Source organism: Fopius arisanus, unplaced genomic scaffold (assembly GCF_000806365.1).
Source record: "Fopius arisanus strain USDA-PBARC FA_bdor unplaced genomic scaffold, ASM80636v1 scaffold00021, whole genome shotgun sequence".
Taxonomy (NCBI): domain Eukaryota; kingdom Metazoa; phylum Arthropoda; class Insecta; order Hymenoptera; family Braconidae; genus Fopius; species Fopius arisanus.
Genome location: NW_011887760.1, coordinates 1,101,867 through 1,119,496, shown reverse-complemented (window position 1 = coordinate 1,119,496; position 17,630 = coordinate 1,101,867). Strand labels below are relative to the sequence as shown.

Here is a 17,630-nt window from a genome sequence, read left to right as displayed (position 1 = left end):
CCAAATCCAGTGATTTTCGTGACCTCAAAACTTATCCCAAATTTTTATGTATTTTAGGCTAGAAAGATAAAATTTAAACAAAAGATGACGTTCTATAGGTAGTCCACCCGGGCCTTAAATGATAAAACGTTGAAATTAATTTCTTTTATTTTCGAGCCCTTTTCGTACTTACCAACAAAAAAGTTAGTACACATTCATTCTTCTTAAATGCCATTACCGGAGACATTGTTTAAAACCGCAAATTAACTTCTAAGTAGTAAAGTTGGATTCCACTAATTATTATTACCAGGTTAATACAAGTGATAGACAATCTGTCCATATGCAGTTCCCCCTTCTCGTGATCACTACGGGCTCTGCTCATTTTTACCATTAAATTCTATGTTTTTGAGGTCGAAGAATCTGAGCCTGATAGTCATTTCGCCGTCTTATTGGCCTTCAATTGTGATCAATAAATTTACCATCTTTTTTTAATGAAAAAATAATTTTACCGGAGAACTAGCGGAGATACAAAAAGAAGAGTTTAGACTGAAGTTATGGATCTTCCTCTCAGGAACAAAATATTTTTTCATTTTTGAAATCGGTTATAATACACCGGTTAACGCGTAAAATTAAAGTGTAGAAGCTTTGAAAACTGAGGAATTTGTACCAGTTGACGTACGAATTATAGTACGCCTCGTACATGCTGTATTACAAGATCAAAAAAAAATCTTGATCTCTTCTTGTTCTGGCCCTTTTCATTATTAATACTTTAGAAAAAACGGAGCTGAGATATAATAGAATGTAATTTGAAATCGTAACCAGAGGCCACTGTTTGCAAAAGAACTGTTCTCTCGGAAGAACCTCAACCAACGGTTATCCAACGTACCTGAAGTTGAAAAAATGTCCTGAGCTCAGAGGAATAAAATAATTCCATTCTATTATATAACAATTCCATTTCTCTCAAATACTGATAATGATAAACGGCCAGACGAAAAACTTCAAAATCAGTGTCACAAAGAGAAATCAAGAATTTTTTTGATCTTGTGATACAACATAGGTCATGTCTACCACGATTCGTACGGCAGTTTCTTCAATTTCCTCAGCTTTGGAAGCTTCCAGACATAAGGAGTGAGGCGGATCATCCATTCAAAAGCTTTTTTATCTCTAGCACTGATAGTCAACTGAGTTCCAGGCCACAAAGTATCACTCTTTGCCAGAATAAAAGCTCGCAAAATCGAAATATCACGATATTCATTTGTTCATTTAAATAAGCACTATAAATATATATTTTTGAGAAGGCTATATATACAATTGAAAAATTGTTCAACAAGGCAAAAATGGTGAATCCACCCGACGTTCGTCAATATAATGGCATTAACCGGTATATTATGGATATTATGTTAGCGCTCGATATCGATACCTCGATAACCGTTCAGCCGATTTCAATTGATTACAAAACATTTTGTCCGTGACAGAAAGATCTAATAACAAATGATTACCCAATGAGATGACGAAATGATCATCAAACTCAGATTTTCGGACTTCAAAAACAGAGATTCCAATGATGAAAATGAAGGTAACTCGTAGTGAATATGGGAGAGGGGTTTTGCGTATGGACTGAAATGAATACTACTCATAACCTTCATAACTCATAAACTTGCCAAATCTTGAAATGTCTCCATAACAATATAAAACCATCAGGAGCATATAATTACCTTCGGATGCTCTCGCACGGGCACCAGGACCTTGACAGACACCCTTATAGGTTTCTCCCTGTAGATATCTACATACTTAGGATCACGAACTGGTTTTCCGATGGCCTGTGTCTTCTGAATCTCTAAAAACCCAATAGCAAACCAAAACTGTGAATTCTGCAGATTTTATCTCTCTTCTAGAGGATCAAAGCCAACATCAGTGAACAAAGCTGTAGAACACAATCAATAGGACAGTTTAGATAGATGTCAGGAATCTGTAGGACAGATTAATTAATCTTTGCCCATTTCATACGACTTGAAAGGACCTCGGTAAATCAATTTGAATGATTCTCCTACCAATTGATGCAGCCAATTCGCATTTTCGAATGGCATTCACGTTCACATGTTAAAAACACTGACATCGATAGTCGCTTGACGCTTCCACGCATAAAGTAAATAATTTTTTTAACCCAAGTAAATTTTTCCACAATTTTTCTCAAAGAAAAGAATTAAATGATTTGTGATGTTTATTTACCTTGATCGATGAGGCGGAGGGCATTGGGCCACTTCTGAGGATCGATGGCAAGTTTTTCAGCGAGCAACTCTCTCATGTACTCGCCAACCTTGTCTGCCTGATGATCTTTTTCCTCTCTGTCCTTCTCCAAAGGTATCCTCGGCTGGTCTTCACCACCACTACCAGCTCCACCCCCTTCGTCATCCATCTGATACTTGTATTCTCCGTTACTCGATTTATCAGTCATCACTCGCTTTTTCTCCCTCGTTTTGACTTTTCCACCCTCCAGTTTATAATCGTGAGCTAGCACTCTCTAACCCGCCTTCACGCTAATTTCTCTCGATATCTTCCGATGTTTATTCTATCGTCGTTTGGAGATGTTTATGGCGGGAGGGTAGGGGTTGGATAGGATTAAGTGGAGTCCCTGGGAACAAGCTTTACAAAATTGCCTCCAGAAGTAACTCACCACGGAGATAATATTTGGGGTATGATGGAAAAGGGATGATGGCGATGATGGCGTCCTGAGACTCCTGGGTGTTAGGGTGCAGGACTGTAGGTTAGGTTTCACTTACTAGTACCATATACTAAATACCACTGCGCACCACTCGCACCACTGCGCACTCTCGCCAGCAGGCGTGCCATTCGATTGGTATAACTCACATATGTAGGCATAATGTATATAAATATACATATAGGTATACACATCTTGTTTCACCTCTGGTTTACATTGACGCTTTGCTTACGGCGTTTACCGGTGCAAATCGTACAAATGAATGCTTGTACGAGTACGAGATACGAGATACGAGATTGAAGCAATCAGAATTTTTAACATATGCTTTTTATTCATTTGGCCATTTAAGCGGATCACAAAGGATCGATATCATCGGTATGGAGCACAAGTTAATCGGTTGCAGAGAGGAAGCAAGCAGAGAATTGAATTTCGATATGATTACCAATTAAGCAGCAAATCTTCCATTTTCAACAATTGCATCCATTTTAATTCCATAACATAACTTTTCTTAAGTTCAAGTCAAATTATCAAAATAAATATTTCAATGTGTTATTAGATGATTGTCACATAATTTTTTTTTTCTCAAGAAACATTTACACTATCAGAAAATGACTTTTCTATTTCTAAGCAGAAAAACACTATTTTTATGCTTTTTTATAAGGAAAATTGAACTAATTTTTTTTTTCAGTTCAACGAAATCTTAGTGACAAATTATCCAAAAATGAAGTTGCATTTTACTGCTGGAATACCAAGCATTGTCGCGCATATCCAAGAAAATTAAAACTTTTCGCTCCCTACCAATAGTGATTGAAATTAGGCAAATATTGGGACATGATATTTTCCTGAAGAATTAATCGAATGAAAATTAAAGTTTCATGTTATAGTATAAACTTTCACTCAAAGATGAATATATCGACGAATTGTCGAAGTTCAATAATCTGAGGTGGCACTAAAATAAATTATTAGTTGGAAAATTGCCTTTAAGAACTCATGAACAATATTCAAATCTAGGCCAGTTCCACAATTTAACGAATTCTAAATTTAAACAATTCAGTGCCTAATCTCTAAGCATAACGTTACTGACAATTAGAGACACAATGCTGAATATTTAGGTAAAGTTTAATGATTTTTCCAAATTTGTACTAGATTCAGTAACACTTTCCTTCATTTTCAAGCCGAATTGCATTAATAGTTATTAGGTTTTTCAAATTTTCCCCACTGCACAGTAATTATGTAGAAAAACATTGACTCTCTCGCTTTATTCTGTATCTTTAAGAAATAAACTTTTTCAATTTTACAAAAAAATTTCCCGAAATTTTAAAGATTTCTCATTGAAGTTGAAGAAAATTTCGAATGTCGAGGTTTAGGACTTTTTGTGCTTATAGACAGACAATTTTTCATTTTTGGATGAAAGTAGGGCTTTTTATCTTTATTTCGACCGCTTCTATTGAACATTTTCCGAAAAAACTCCTCTACCAGTCATTCGAACAGTTATCACCATGCAAAATTACAAAATTTACTTTTCTTGAAAACCTGCTACGTTTCGAATACATTGGGCATTTTTCGTGAGGCCACCTTATTCCATATTATTTATAATTCTAATATTACTCTAAGGTCAATTCCTTTCCATCCAACAATAACTCCTTAATTTAGCGTGTATTGTTTTTCAAAATACAAAATAAGCAGTTGGCCGAGCCTATTTGGCACTAGATATTTAATCAATACGTCATGCGTTAGTCTTTGGCAATGGCAATATCTCTTAAACGCACTATCCGATCCAGCCCATTTTCAGTAGGAAACGTTGTGGTCATACGAAGAAACTTTCTGCCCGATTTCAAGTTGATCGATTGATTTTCAAAAATCATAGCGCGTACAATGAATTTTTTTAGAAAACACAAAAAATTGACATATATATATTCTGATCAATCTATAAAGACCATATCGAGACAATCATTGAAAGAAATGAAAATAAAATTGATTGCATAATTTCTGAGATATTTGCAAAAAACTTTTCAAAAATGATCAGCGAAAAACTACTGCCCCGATCGGACTGAAATTTAGCACAGATCAAGTCCATATTAGGACCTTTTTAAAACACATGGTCGAACGATTCGAACGCTTCCATTCGGAAACGAAAAACCGAATAATAGCAATATCTCGCTATTTTTCTACGAATGGGTTTACATATTTCCGTAACTTTTTGTGTAGTATCTCTGAAATCGCTCAGCCGACTGTGCCCATCCAAAATACAAACGTTTTATGTTAGAAGAGCCAGAAGAGTACAAACTGTCAACTCGCTATCTCTATTTTTTATTAAGGATGTTCTGCACGTATACTCAAAACAAAAACTTTCGCAAACTTAATCTTCGCAATTTCAAATTTTCTAGCCAATACACAGACAGTATGCTTTTGCCGCGTTTCATAACATTCTACATAGCTTGCAATTGAAATTAGACAATGAAAAAATCGGTCAAGTACAGTGCTTCCATTGGAATGCAAAAATAACGATAATTCTACGCAGTGAAAATTTGGCGTTTGGTGTTGAATTGATATTGACTGTTGTTACAGAAAGCCCACTCCGTGGTTGGTGTGGAGTTCTAGCGTTTTGATCACACCGTTTAACATGCAACTTAATGGAAAATTCTGGTGTTAATTCAACACAAATCGATATGCCATGAAGTCCACAGCAAATTTTTTACAGTGAACACGTGCCGGTGTACTAGATCAGTTTGTGAAAAATTTTGAGAAGTCAGCAACTTCTAAAGAGTCAAAAATTTAAACGAGATTTTGAATCTTAACCAAACAACTCAAATAAACAAACATTTATGTTAACCTCTTAAAATTTAAAAAACATGAAAACCAATATATAATATAGCCAATATAAGTTATTATTCGAAATGACCAAACATTAAGCCTCCATAGCTAAGAATGAAAACTCCTTTATCTCTTAAGGATACCTTTTACACTAAAATAGTAATATGTAAATAGTATGCTACGAGGCTGAAAAGACCGCTTTTCAGGCCGTATTGCATATGTTCGTTTATATTACGAGGCTCGACTAACCGAGCAGTTTTATTGCCCAAGGGAGGTAAGTAAAAAAGAAAAGCAATAAATGGCCACTTACCTCCCCAAGAGAATAAAAGTACCAAGTAGGGCGGGCCGAGTGATATAAACTTAAAAAAATTATGCCAAGGGATACAAAACCCTAACTTTTTCGATTCCCAGAATATTCTCTAAAACGCAAGCAATCGTGATGAACCTTTACAAACATGAAAAAAAAAGTACTTTGCCACGTAAATCTTCTTGGTAAAAGTTATTTCTTTTATCACCTGCCTCTAGCACAAACGAAAATCGATTAAACATGATCGCTAGCGATCTGCTACCTTTTTATACGATTTGGATAGATGGAGTATTTTTTTTGCAATTCTATTTTGCTCTACACAAGAATTCGGGAAAGATTTCTCGAACCCCACCAAATCCAAAGATAGTGATCAAAAATTGACCTGCCACGAATATGAATGAGTGGGAATGTTCCCTACCTCTTGGAAGTCAATTTTTCAGTCAAGGCTGAGATTTGAATGAAAATAAAGATTTTTCAATTTGTTTTTTTTGTAGTTCTTTGCCTGCTCTATTATTACGATTTGTATTAGTTGCACAAAAAAGTATATTGGTCACCAGCGGAAGAACTATTGTATTTTCTCCCTGTGAAAAAATTATTTATGTTTAATCTAACTCTCAGACGACGATTTGCAGAAGAATCAAATATTAGTTGCTTACGGGACTGAAATTTGTCTTTTTCAAAATACTATATTGGCATAAAACAACGTGAAGGTGTTATCCCTGGCGTAACATACAATACCCCTCATAAAACATCATCGATAATCAATGGAATTCACATTAATCGACGAGTCACATTGGATTCCGGCCCATCGACACGCTCGTATTCCTCGTGTGATTGGTACTCGAGGTGGCTCAGTACGTATGCTATATTGTCCAGAATTGTTCAACACGTCAATCACCGTCAGATTATTCCCTAGAACAATAGTATACTGCCGGGAGTTAATTGTCGACAGCCGGGTTCACTCCGATATAAAAGCCCCAGTTTAAATTGTCTCTATGTCAACCTTCGTAATAAGTTTCCACATCTTAGCCCAAAATTATTTTAAAAATTCAATGTTCTTTCTTTTTTTCCTTTTCTATTGATAATTAACTCGCTTAACAGTTGAGAGAAAGTTTTTAAATATATATTGTTATTCTTATATGATATCAATCATTGCATTGAAAAAAACTACTCCATCAAATCTCTCGAGTAGTATTATGCCCTGTTTGTTCGAAAGCTACCTGCTATCTAACAGCCGTCAGCTTTTCACAAAAAAAACGACAGCATGCCCGATAATTAAGCCGAAGGCTCTCGAAAAATATGAGGAACACGTCTAAGACATAAATCTTCTCTTTATATCAGTCCCGTAAGCTATATCACGTTCGATGCTTTATTTTTTTTTTACTAGAAAAATAAATAGCACGAAATTGGAGCTCGATAAATGGATAAATCGAGCGATCGAAGCGAGCAATCCTCCCAATTGGCATAATTAACGTTTCAATGATCATTAAATAGTGTGTGATAGGCAGCTTGGTGTGTGAGTGGATGTATTTGAGTGAGGGCATTTGTTAAAGCTTGGTGGAGTGATGACTGTGAGCTAACGAGCGCTTCGGTCAACTTTGTACAAATAAGGTATGCACTTTTTAGTGTTCATTGTAGTCGGGTCATATGCATGAAAAACTTCAACTCTTCTATTCCTCCATTCTAATTACGTCTGGGAGTTGGGAATTGCTCTGTAAACCCTCTTTCTACCAACTCCCATGTTCCTTCTCTTTGCTTTATTTATTATTTATTTGGTTTTCATCCTTCGCCATTTTCCACCAATAATTCTACCTTTTTTCAACAGGGCATGAGTGCTGCTTGTCGAGGCTGAATAGACTGAATTAATTAATATGCATTTATTGAATACTTTGAGCTGCGCGCTCTAACATTTCTGTGGAAGTTAGCACAGATTTTCGCAAGATTTTCATTTCATTGAAGACATGGAAATTAGGAAATTAGGATTTTTTCCTTAACGGTGGGCCGTGTAGAAGGTGCAAATTCATTGAATAGAGTGTAATTCAATGTTTCATTACCCCAAAACACATCACTTAATATTTTTATAGTCGAAAAAGCACTTACAGTCACTTATTAAAATATATACCTAAAATAATAGAATAATCTCTGTCATTGAAGTATGTAGTTTCATTTTTGATAGGATATAGTCTTTGATTTTAGCAATGAAGAAAAATTATAGAAAAATTTCTCCTGGCGTTAAGTAGTTATGCAATATATTCTCTCTGGAGGAATTTGAAGGATAAAAAGCAAAAATACGATGAGTCTAGTACAAATTTAATGTAATTGGGTATTAATTGTTTAACCCTGATGTCAGTGAGTTATTGCTTCTAAATGTAATTTCTTATTAACCAATGGCTATAATTCTACATTTATCCCCCTTATAGATAATATGTACCTGATCGTCTCGCCTGAAAAATAAAACTGGGTATGAAAAAAACAGCGAAATTTTCCATTTTTTTCGGAGCGATTTTCAAGTTTTTAAGTTTGGGAAATATTGAGTACCGATTATCAGAAGAGAAATTATGGGATAGCACAATAGTGCAGGACACATGCGTTTCCAGACCGAAATTTAGAAAAAGCAAATAACTGCATGCGCTATGTACAACTTGGTTGGCACCCCGAACCAAGAAATTGCTATTGTTCAAGCATGTGCTATTGTCTGTCTGGGAAAGTTACTTGAACAAACGGATGAGAAAATCTAGAGTTTCAAAAGGATGGGCCCCACCATACACAGGCGCCCAACTTAAATCTCAGTACGCATCATGAGAATATTTCGGCTTTAAATGTTTTATGTGTCATCGATACATGTTTCAATATTGATTCGATAATCATTGAAAATGCATTCGATAATCGCTATTTACGATACGCTGAGAACAAAAAGTGTCGATGGAATGCATATGTTGTTGATTAAAAATTGCAACGAATTTGCTTTGGTTTGCAACCAACCTGATACTTGAATCAGTCTTTTCGCGAAACTGACAGTCCAGGTACTAGTCAATATTTTATTATTGATATGGATATGGAATGGTTAAATTTAATAAAAAAATCACAAATCGCTTTTTCATTACTTGAAAACAAAAGATATCATTCTCATCATCTCCTAACTTGAAGGGAAGGTGCTGAGATCAATTTTCGCTAATATGCTAATATGGTGGCACCTCTTGCCAACTTTTTCATATCATGATTTTTTTTTCCCATTTGAGGTATACCTCCAGTAAATGCACATTATTTGTGTCGGAACTCAGTAGCTATTAATGAATTTAACCTCTGAGTCATCTCACTTGTTTTGGTGGATGCTCATATAACTCATATAGCTGCACCCCTACTTCACTTTTCCTTCAAAAAGCCGTTAATTCATGATTAACTAAACAATGCTATCAAGTATTTGCAATAATTCAATGAGTGGTAAAGCACTTTTCTAAAAGTTTCATCCCTCACCAACACAGAGTATGATTCAGGGTTCGCGGCGGGGTGGCAACTCACGCGAATAATTGTGATATTGCAAAAAATATAAAAAGAAAAAAAAAACTCTTATAGGTGTTAAAAAGTCGAATATTCTGATATTTAAGACATAGAAAACGATCAAATAGAACTTCAGATTTTGAAAAAAAAAAAGAAAAAAGTGAGATTTCTAAAATGAACAGCCGAAAAAAATGAGAAAAAAGATAGATCATTTTTCAACCGTCTATTTTCAGAAAAATCACCACTTGCAAGAGAGCTGACATCACTGGTTACGTCAATTGGTGTATGGAATAGCTCAATATGCAAATGAGGATATCAATCCGTAATACGTAAAGAATACATAAATTAATCTTCATTGATAATAATAAGAAGAGTCATCCTACGATGTACTCAACTATGTAATTAAAAAAATAACTAAAAACTTATAAAGAAAATGTTTTCAATTCACTACACAATTACTAAACGATAAGATAAGTTGGACTAGAAATTTGTCTATGCAGAGGAGAATCAAAAGAGAAAAAAAACCATGAGTGAGAGCACCGGAAGCAATGGAAATAAGTAGTTAGGATCAGTGGTAAGTCCGCCTCCTAATAACGAAAAGAAAAAGGCTTTACATGAAGTTTAACGATGAACTTTACCGACAACAGCGCCCTTTGCCACGGGCAATATGCTCCAGGCGTTTCAGGTGCATTTTCCTCCTCCAGCCACTAGTCCCGCTGGAACCGCCGAGCCGATAACACCGAGTTTTCGTACGTACCTTCGAGTCCTCTCTATTCCGTTGATTCCATTAAATCAATCGAATACTCATTAATTTTAATAATTTCCGAATATTTTCGTTAATCGTCATTACCTCCTGCTCTGTTTGCCCTTTGGTTGCCATTGTGGTAGCACGTGATTACTCTGGTGGAGGATCAATTTGAGTTCTCCAATAAATGTTTACATTTTGTGAGGATGGCATATATTATGCAGGGTGAGTACTTGCAAAATCGCTTAGATACCAAAGATTCTAGAATTAATGCTTTCACCTACTACCTTCTCACATGTTACCCCTCACAGCGAGGACAGTAAAAATCCTTGGGAGAATATAATCCGCTCTATGTCGTCCCTAAAGGCACCTTTATTTCTTCTGTGGGGTCGTAAACTTTAGAATTCGCTCCTCCAATGTCTCTAGCCTTTCACCAAGTTTCCAACATCTCGGGTGTTCTCTTTCGATGAGGAGTTTGAAGGGATCGCGTGCCAGAAACAATTTTTTATTTCGACTTTCCACAATAGACCGAGTTGACACAGAATTATTATGTCTCCAACGTGTCTCCACTTTTCAACAAATATCTACTTATTAAGAATCTTTAAGAAACTTACTATTGATTACATTAAGGAGAGACTGAATCATTTATGTTAAATTGCTGGTCTGGTTTAGAAAGAGAGGAAAATTGATAGGACACCTATGTTAAGGAAGTGAAGTGGTGGATCCTTTTACACAGTAACGTAATTTTCGAAGATGGCTATCACTTGCATTAGCACTTGATCACGTGCACCTGCTTCTCCCCTATTAATTTTTCTCTGTGGCTCCTGCCAATCATACAAATTAAGGGAGGAGAGTCTTTATCGCGAAAATATCAACTCAGAAATGGTAAATTTTTGACACTTCACTCATCATCGCAACTAAACATTAGTTTTTCCACATAATTGAAGATTACATCCTTTTGAGTTGTTTTTTTTATGAAAATTTTGTTTAGTTACATGAAATGGTCATTTAATTTAGCAGTAAAAAATGGCAATGCAGTCAGGCCTCATGATTCAGGAGATAGATATTCTGAAATTGCTATTTAAAAAATATTCCAAGGCTGTAAAGTTGAAATCCATTACACCCCTAATGAAGGGAAAATTTATCGATACTGGTGTAGAGACTCAAAAGTGTAGAATATGGATACTTATCACATAAAAAGATTTTCCCTTTTTTCTTTAGTGAAAATTCAAATACGATTGCTGGAGCGACTGATTACGATGTTTCTGCCTTCGGGATGGACACAATATTAACAATCTGCAATACTAAATTCAATTTGTTTAACAGTTGAAATATCGGATGCGAGGTTGAACAATTTGTAGATTTATTTTTTCATTGTATCGCGTAAAATTCACAAGAAACTCAAGAAGATGGGAAAAATATATAATTATTGCATAAAATGAAAATTTGCGATGGATCCGATATAAGGGAAAAATTCTCTGAAGGTAGACTAGTATATAGATGATAAAGTCCAGCCGAAAAAAAGTGATACCTGATAAAAAGATTATTGGCACTGAGGGGTTGAGGTGAATGGGTCGAGAGTGCAGTAGCAACCGATGGAAGAGCTTTCGTGTTGACGCATCGTCGATGCTTTTGTACCCCTGAACACAGGCGATCCTTTCAGACTCGAGCAGTGTGACAGGGGGTGGTTGTAGTAGAAGTGCCAGTAGCATAACTCGCGGCAACATCGTGCCAGGAAATTGCGACGGGTTGGAACGACGAATGGTAGACATCACCAGAGATAAGCCGATTAAAGTTGCTGTCAGGGTCCAAGTGCCTGTTCGAGATCACCCTAAGGTCAGTATCAGTATATTAAACTTTTCTATTCCATAAATTTTTATGTATTCTAATTTTCATTTTTATAAACAGCCTGGGGAGGCAAATCAATTGAACAAATTCAGCTCTTTCCTTTTCCAATTGCATGTGCATCAAAAAGTTTTCACTATTGTTTTATTGAATGAGTATTCTGTTTGTGTAGTTCAATTTCGTTGGGAAGCTGTTGGGTCCAAAGGGAAATTCATTGAAACGTCTTCAAGAAGAGAGTGGCTGCAAAATGGCAGTGCTTGGACGTGGATCTATGAAAGATCGGCAAAAGGTAAACAATCGAAATTTCACAAAAACTTTTCAATGAAAAATTTTAAAGAATTAAATTATAAAGAAGAAACATAAAGAAGTAACCCCCCACCTCGTTCAGACAGCAGACAACCTACAAAAAAGACTCACGTTTACTCATCTTCACCTCACTAATTTCCCATTCTCCCGTTATCTTTGCCTGTATCATCCTTTTGCTATAGAGAAAAAATTGTCCAAAATATCGGCGAATGAAAGTAAAAAACAAAAAAACCTAAAGAGAAGACCTAAAAATTTCAGAGATGAAAAATTACTTGGCGCTTGTCTTTTCGAAAAAAAATGTACTGGCATGCTGTAATGATCGTCACTTAAAATATTTACCTTCACAGAAAATATCATACAGCATTTTCTTTGCGATAATAAATGCACCGGTACGAAAGAGTCGGGTTGAAGTGGGTGTTATGTTGATAGGGCGAGGATGGGCTGGCGGGTTGGAGGGGGAGATTTGTACAAGGATGCGACTTTAATGACTTCCTTAATTAAAAGCCGTACATCTCGTGGGTTGTGAGGAAACCTCCACTCAACTCACCGATGGGCTTAAAATTGTCGAAGGCTTTTCCTCCTCATCCATACAACGTATAACCGTGTCTTTTGGAAGTGAATTCCGGATGAGAAGTCTACGCCTCTATACATAACGATGGGGTTTCCTCGTCATTGCCGTTTGATGGTTATCCCAAACCGCTGGAAAACCTCACCCAGCCACCCAGTAATCAAGATAAACTACTCCAGTAACACATGTGCACATCAGGGTATTACATGTTTCAGTCTCCTGAAACTTGGACGCAACTCGCTTATAAACTCCTACTTACTTTTAATATTTAACTATTCAATTAAGTTGCCCTCTATCAGTCTGATTGATTAATTCAAGTTAATTATCATTCCAAAAAGTGGAGTTACTTATGTACTGTAGCTCATTTCAGGATTGTCTATAAACTAGAGATATCGCAGATGTAAAAATGAGATTTAATGGATTTCATTAAGAAGATCAATGTTTTTCCGAGGCATTCTAGTACAATTCTGTAGGTAAATTTCATTGTATTTTTGTTGATTTTTATTATGAAAGTAGTATGAAAGTAAAGAGCATGACGAATTTCTCAATAGAACAAAAATATATGTGTGTGACGTTGTGAGTGCTGGTTATTCCACCTCCGTTGCCTGGCTGCTGAACAGCCCCAAGCAACACTTGGAATAGGAGCTCGAGTCACCATGTCCACCCTCGCTGTGGCTAACTGCTGTGGGTTGAGTGCACCGGGAGTTTGCTCATTCAGGATTTATGGTGATGGGTGGTCTGGAGTAAATTCACTGACACCAAAGTTAGAAGAGTGGATTAACGTTACACTAACAGGTGCACTGGATTCGGTTTGGCGGACTCAGGTGCTAAAGTGCCTTGTTACTGACCGCAAGACCGAGTGTCCTGGTTCAGGTCTAACCGTGATCTGACTTCCAGAGGGGCCTCAGAGAAGCTGCAGCCCCCAAAATGCTTACCTAAGCACTCCCATCGTTTAGAACACGAGGTGTTCTAAAAGTTACTCAAGGGAACTGCACTCAGGTATCGCCGTGGCACTGCTGATGCAAGTCAGATCCCAAAAAGTAACTAAGTCGCTGAATATCGGCCTATTCGCTTGCCAGATACTCTACCCTTTCTTTAAACAAAAAAATCCACGTCATATATAAAAATATATGATTTTTAATACTTTTTGAAATAGGAAAGTATTAAACTTTCCTATGAATTTCTTCCCACAGTGGAGAATAGAATAGAATAGAATAGAGCAGAATGGAATTTCTGAAGAATTTTCATTGAAGAATTTATTTTTATTAAAGACTTAATATCTATACTTTACGAGGCAGAATAAAATCTCCTTTAATCTCTCCATGAAAAAGCCCCGCCGTCGGAAAAAAAAAGTTTTTGATAGGCAGAGGAAAATTGACTCATAATTATGAGCATTATTGGAAGAATTGATATTCCTCTTTAGTTAGTGTAAGAGAAAATTGTACATCTCTTTTTTTTTCGTTCAACTTTTTTCCCTTGAAATTGGCTGACAGACAATTATTTACCAGGAGGAAGAGTTACGTACCAGTGGTGATCCAAAGTTCTCTCATCTTACGGAGGATCTTCACGTAGAAATAAGTGCCTATGCCACACCAGCTGAGGCGCACGCCCGCATTGCCTATGCCCTCGTCGAAGTCCGTCGCTTCCTCGTCCCCGTATGATCACCAATACATTAATAACCACCTTTAATAAATAATGATATTACGTCATTAAATTACAATGTGACATTTATGTGAATTGATGACTCCCTATGTGTAGGATTACAATGATGACATACGACAAGAACAGATGTGGGAGATGCAGATGATGAACTGCACGGAAAATAGCCAGGATGACTTATCAAGCCTAGATACTAATTCAGAACCAACTAGTTCACCAATTTCTAGTACCACTGGACATCCTAATGAAGGTCAGGATTTCGGCAAAACTTCAGGGACTTCATCCCATTGCAAAACTTCAGGTAAAACAGAATTTATTCAGCGAACCCATTTGGATAAACAAGTTTTATTGTTGAATATATATAAGAATTCGAAGCCATAATAGGAGGCGGGTTTCCCGTCAATACCGGACAAATAGAGTAGTCACAGTAGAAATTAATTTCCAGAATAATATGAGCACTTTTCCCTCCTTTCTCCGTGTGCATTTTCACGATAGCTCGCCTCGGAAATTATGCTATTATGTGCTTTTCAAACTTGAAAATTTGAAAATTATTCCAAGCATAGGTATGCTTCAAGCCACTGTCACTGCTTCTTTTTGCTTGTATCACACGCGTAAAAAAAAACCCACGGCAAGTTTTTGAATTTAGAAAGTTTATATTACTGTTTGCCAGATGAAAAATTTTGAGAAGCAATACGGAAAAATATAATCGGCGATAATTTATTTTTTACCGGTGTGCCTAATGATCAGTCCTTACCATTGACACAGACACCGATTCCACACGATTCCACCTCTCCACATCGCCCAAATACACGATTCTCTATTCTACTTCACAATCTGAGGCTTACACACTGATTTTCAATATGAATGCTAAATAAAATCGTACTATTCAAAAATTCTAATAGCTATATATCCTTAAAGCCGATTCATCGATTTGTATAGAAGTATACTTGTAGTTTTTTCAATAGTTTTAGAGATATTGACCTTAATATTCTTATACACAAAATGGAATATCTCAACAACTAGTGAAGCTACTAGTGATGTTAAGCAAAACAATACCTATTATTGGTGAAAATTTCATATTTATATTAATTAATTTCACCGCATGAATGTTACAGAGACAATTTTTCAAAACTTTACGCTTCTACATTATTGCCTGCTTGAAAATTAGAGAATGTGAAAATTTGGCAAATATAATGCTTCTATTCGGAAAGAAAAAGGAGTAAAGTTTAAGGTGATAATCTGAAATTTGATGGATAGTGGGTGTTATTTGGAAGGGCATCTGGGAAAAATTTCAAATCGATCGGTCAAACAATCTTCGATATATACCAATTTCCCAAGTAATGTTTTTTTTTAAACATCTTAAAAACTATTTGACCGAACGAACATTTTTTTTGTTTGAAAAATCATTGTAGGCAAAATGAAAGCTGAAAAAAATGCTACAGAAAGTTGAAATTTGGTATGATTTGTAGTTTGAGAAGTATATTTCCTCAACGGCTCATTGGATTTCAATTTCAATTTCAATTTGAAAATAGTCGAATTGATGCCCGCTATTGGGATGAATCAAAATATGCATGCCATCCACGCAAAAGTTGCTACAAAAATATAAAATTATATATAATAATTTATATACTTATTATTATTATTGTATAAACTTGTGTTTGAAATGTGTATGAATATATCGCCATAAAAATCGCCGTAAAACTCGAGCATCGTTCGTTGCCAAAAATGCCACCAGAAGTTCTATCAACGATTACCATATTAATAAGGAAAAGGAATATTTTATCTTTTAAATATAGTTGAAGTTCGGCGAAAAAGCTACGTAACCGTTGGGGTAATCTGATTGAATACGGCTAGGATATACTAATAATTCTATTTTTTGGGATAATTCAAAGTCTCAAAGGAGACAATTCACTGACAATATTTTTATCCGATTCTTGTAAAGAATGCCAACTCGGACGTATTAATTAGACCTGTCGTCGGCGATAAATTAAAAAAAAACCTTAATTCCAGTTTTTTTTTATATCTGTCATTTAGGTCGAAAGCGGCCTTTAGTCTCTGGAAATCGACCTGCCATGTCCCCAACGAAAAGAACGGTCATGTCACTTTTGGCAAGGGCGAGAGCTGCCCAGAATAAAGAGCATCTACAACCAGCGCAAATTGTTGCTCACACACAAACACCAACTGTCCATCAAGCGACTTTAGCAATGATCCCACAAGCTCCAAATCAGTCCACAACTCATGCTATAGCACAGGTACCCAGAATTCAATTAATCGGTCAGACAGTAGCAACCCAACATCAAACGTTAAGAAGACAGACAATTATTCCATCTCATTCGCAACATCAGATTCTGTCACCTGCAATTGGGCTCATTCATGCGCAGTGAGTGGAGATATATTCAATCACTTTAAGAGATTAACTCTACCTCCCGTGTTTAATTAATTGCTGAAAATTTGCCCGAGTTGATGGGATTCTTTGAGATACAATGAAATGAGAATAGCCTCGGAAAATTTTACTCGGCGAAATTCACCTGTAATTAAACACGCTGAAATGAATATCATTATTGATTCTCCCCTGTTTTACCAGAAATTTACTTCGATTGTTCTTCCTAATGAAAAAAAAAATAAGGTTGAAAGGGGGATCAAAAAATAGGCGAAAAATCCTCTTGAAATAAGTAATCATACGAAATAAGTTATCAGATTTTCCTTGAGGCGAAGACCTAGTTTGTGAAGGATATGCCATTACGAATGCCGAGTAGACGATTAGCATTCCCTTTCAACTGGCTACTTGTTCTTGCAGAAGGACCACCGGTGGTTCAACTGTGCTTCCACTTCTACGAGAGGATCTTGTTGCTGGAGTGAATCTCGTTTAATGCTCGGATCTCCAATCGAAGAGTGGACTTGATTTGTTCATCCCTTTAATTCTCATAAAATTTTAAGAAAGGTGGGCAATTTATGAAAGGTAGATTGTAAGAATATTTTTTCTCTCCGTTTTTGTATTTAATAATCAGGGTTGACTCTATTTTCTTGTATTCTCATTTATCTTTACAACCCTCGGACCAACTTCTCTATTCATTGGCTGCGTTAGACGGACAATTGTGCTGATATAGCAATTAGATAGACAAATTGAAGTGCGATGTATATTCGAATTATTCGAATTAAATTTAATAAATATGAATTATACTGATAATTG

At 36.0% G+C, this 17,630-nt stretch overlaps 2 protein-coding genes and 1 long non-coding RNA gene across 8 annotated transcripts in view; 2 read left to right on the top strand and 1 right to left on the bottom strand.

Annotated features, from left to right (window-relative positions):
* The window catches only part of LOC105264480 (KH domain-containing, RNA-binding, signal transduction-associated protein 3), a 17,193-nt gene extending 14,420 nt beyond the window's left edge, over nucleotides 1–2,773 (bottom strand). For all 6 annotated transcript variants that reach the window (XR_891997.1, XM_011301375.1, XM_011301376.1 and 3 more), the window contains exons 1-2: nucleotides 2,209–2,773; nucleotides 1,695–1,816 (exon numbers count right to left, since the gene is read on the bottom strand). Coding sequence is in view for 5 of the 6 variants with exons in the window: in XM_011301375.1 (XP_011299677.1) it covers nucleotides 1,695–1,816; nucleotides 2,209–2,434 (348 nt within the window). In the remaining variant the exon portion in view is untranslated. The remainder of the gene's footprint in view (nucleotides 1–1,694; nucleotides 1,817–2,208) is intronic.
* Nucleotides 1,293–3,169, top strand: LOC105264481 (uncharacterized). Its single transcript, XR_891998.1, has 3 exons — nucleotides 1,293–1,360; nucleotides 1,455–1,555; nucleotides 3,048–3,169. It is a non-coding gene; the product is annotated as an uncharacterized lncRNA (long non-coding RNA).
* A 6,885-nt stretch (nucleotides 3,170–10,054) lies between these two features.
* LOC105264477 (KH domain-containing, RNA-binding, signal transduction-associated protein 3) lies at nucleotides 10,055–17,597 on the top strand. Its single transcript, XM_011301368.1, has 7 exons — nucleotides 10,055–10,287; nucleotides 11,726–11,898; nucleotides 12,080–12,196; nucleotides 14,290–14,436; nucleotides 14,540–14,741; nucleotides 16,475–16,820; nucleotides 17,238–17,597. Exons 1-7 carry the CDS (start codon nucleotides 10,269–10,271, stop codon nucleotides 17,308–17,310), a joined length of 1,077 nt encoding a protein of 358 aa, XP_011299670.1. The 5' UTR covers nucleotides 10,055–10,268; the 3' UTR covers nucleotides 17,311–17,597.
* Nucleotides 17,598–17,630: the final 33 nt, after the last annotated feature.

Excerpts from the sequence above, each read along its gene's own strand:
- LOC105264477 (XM_011301368.1), top strand. Across the intron at positions 12,197-14,289 it reads CTATGAAAGATCGGCAAAAG|GAGGAAGAGTTACGTACCAG; the intron begins GTAAACAATCGA and ends ATTATTTACCAG. Across the intron at positions 14,437-14,539 it reads TCCGTCGCTTCCTCGTCCCC|GATTACAATGATGACATACG; the intron begins GTATGATCACCA and ends CCCTATGTGTAG.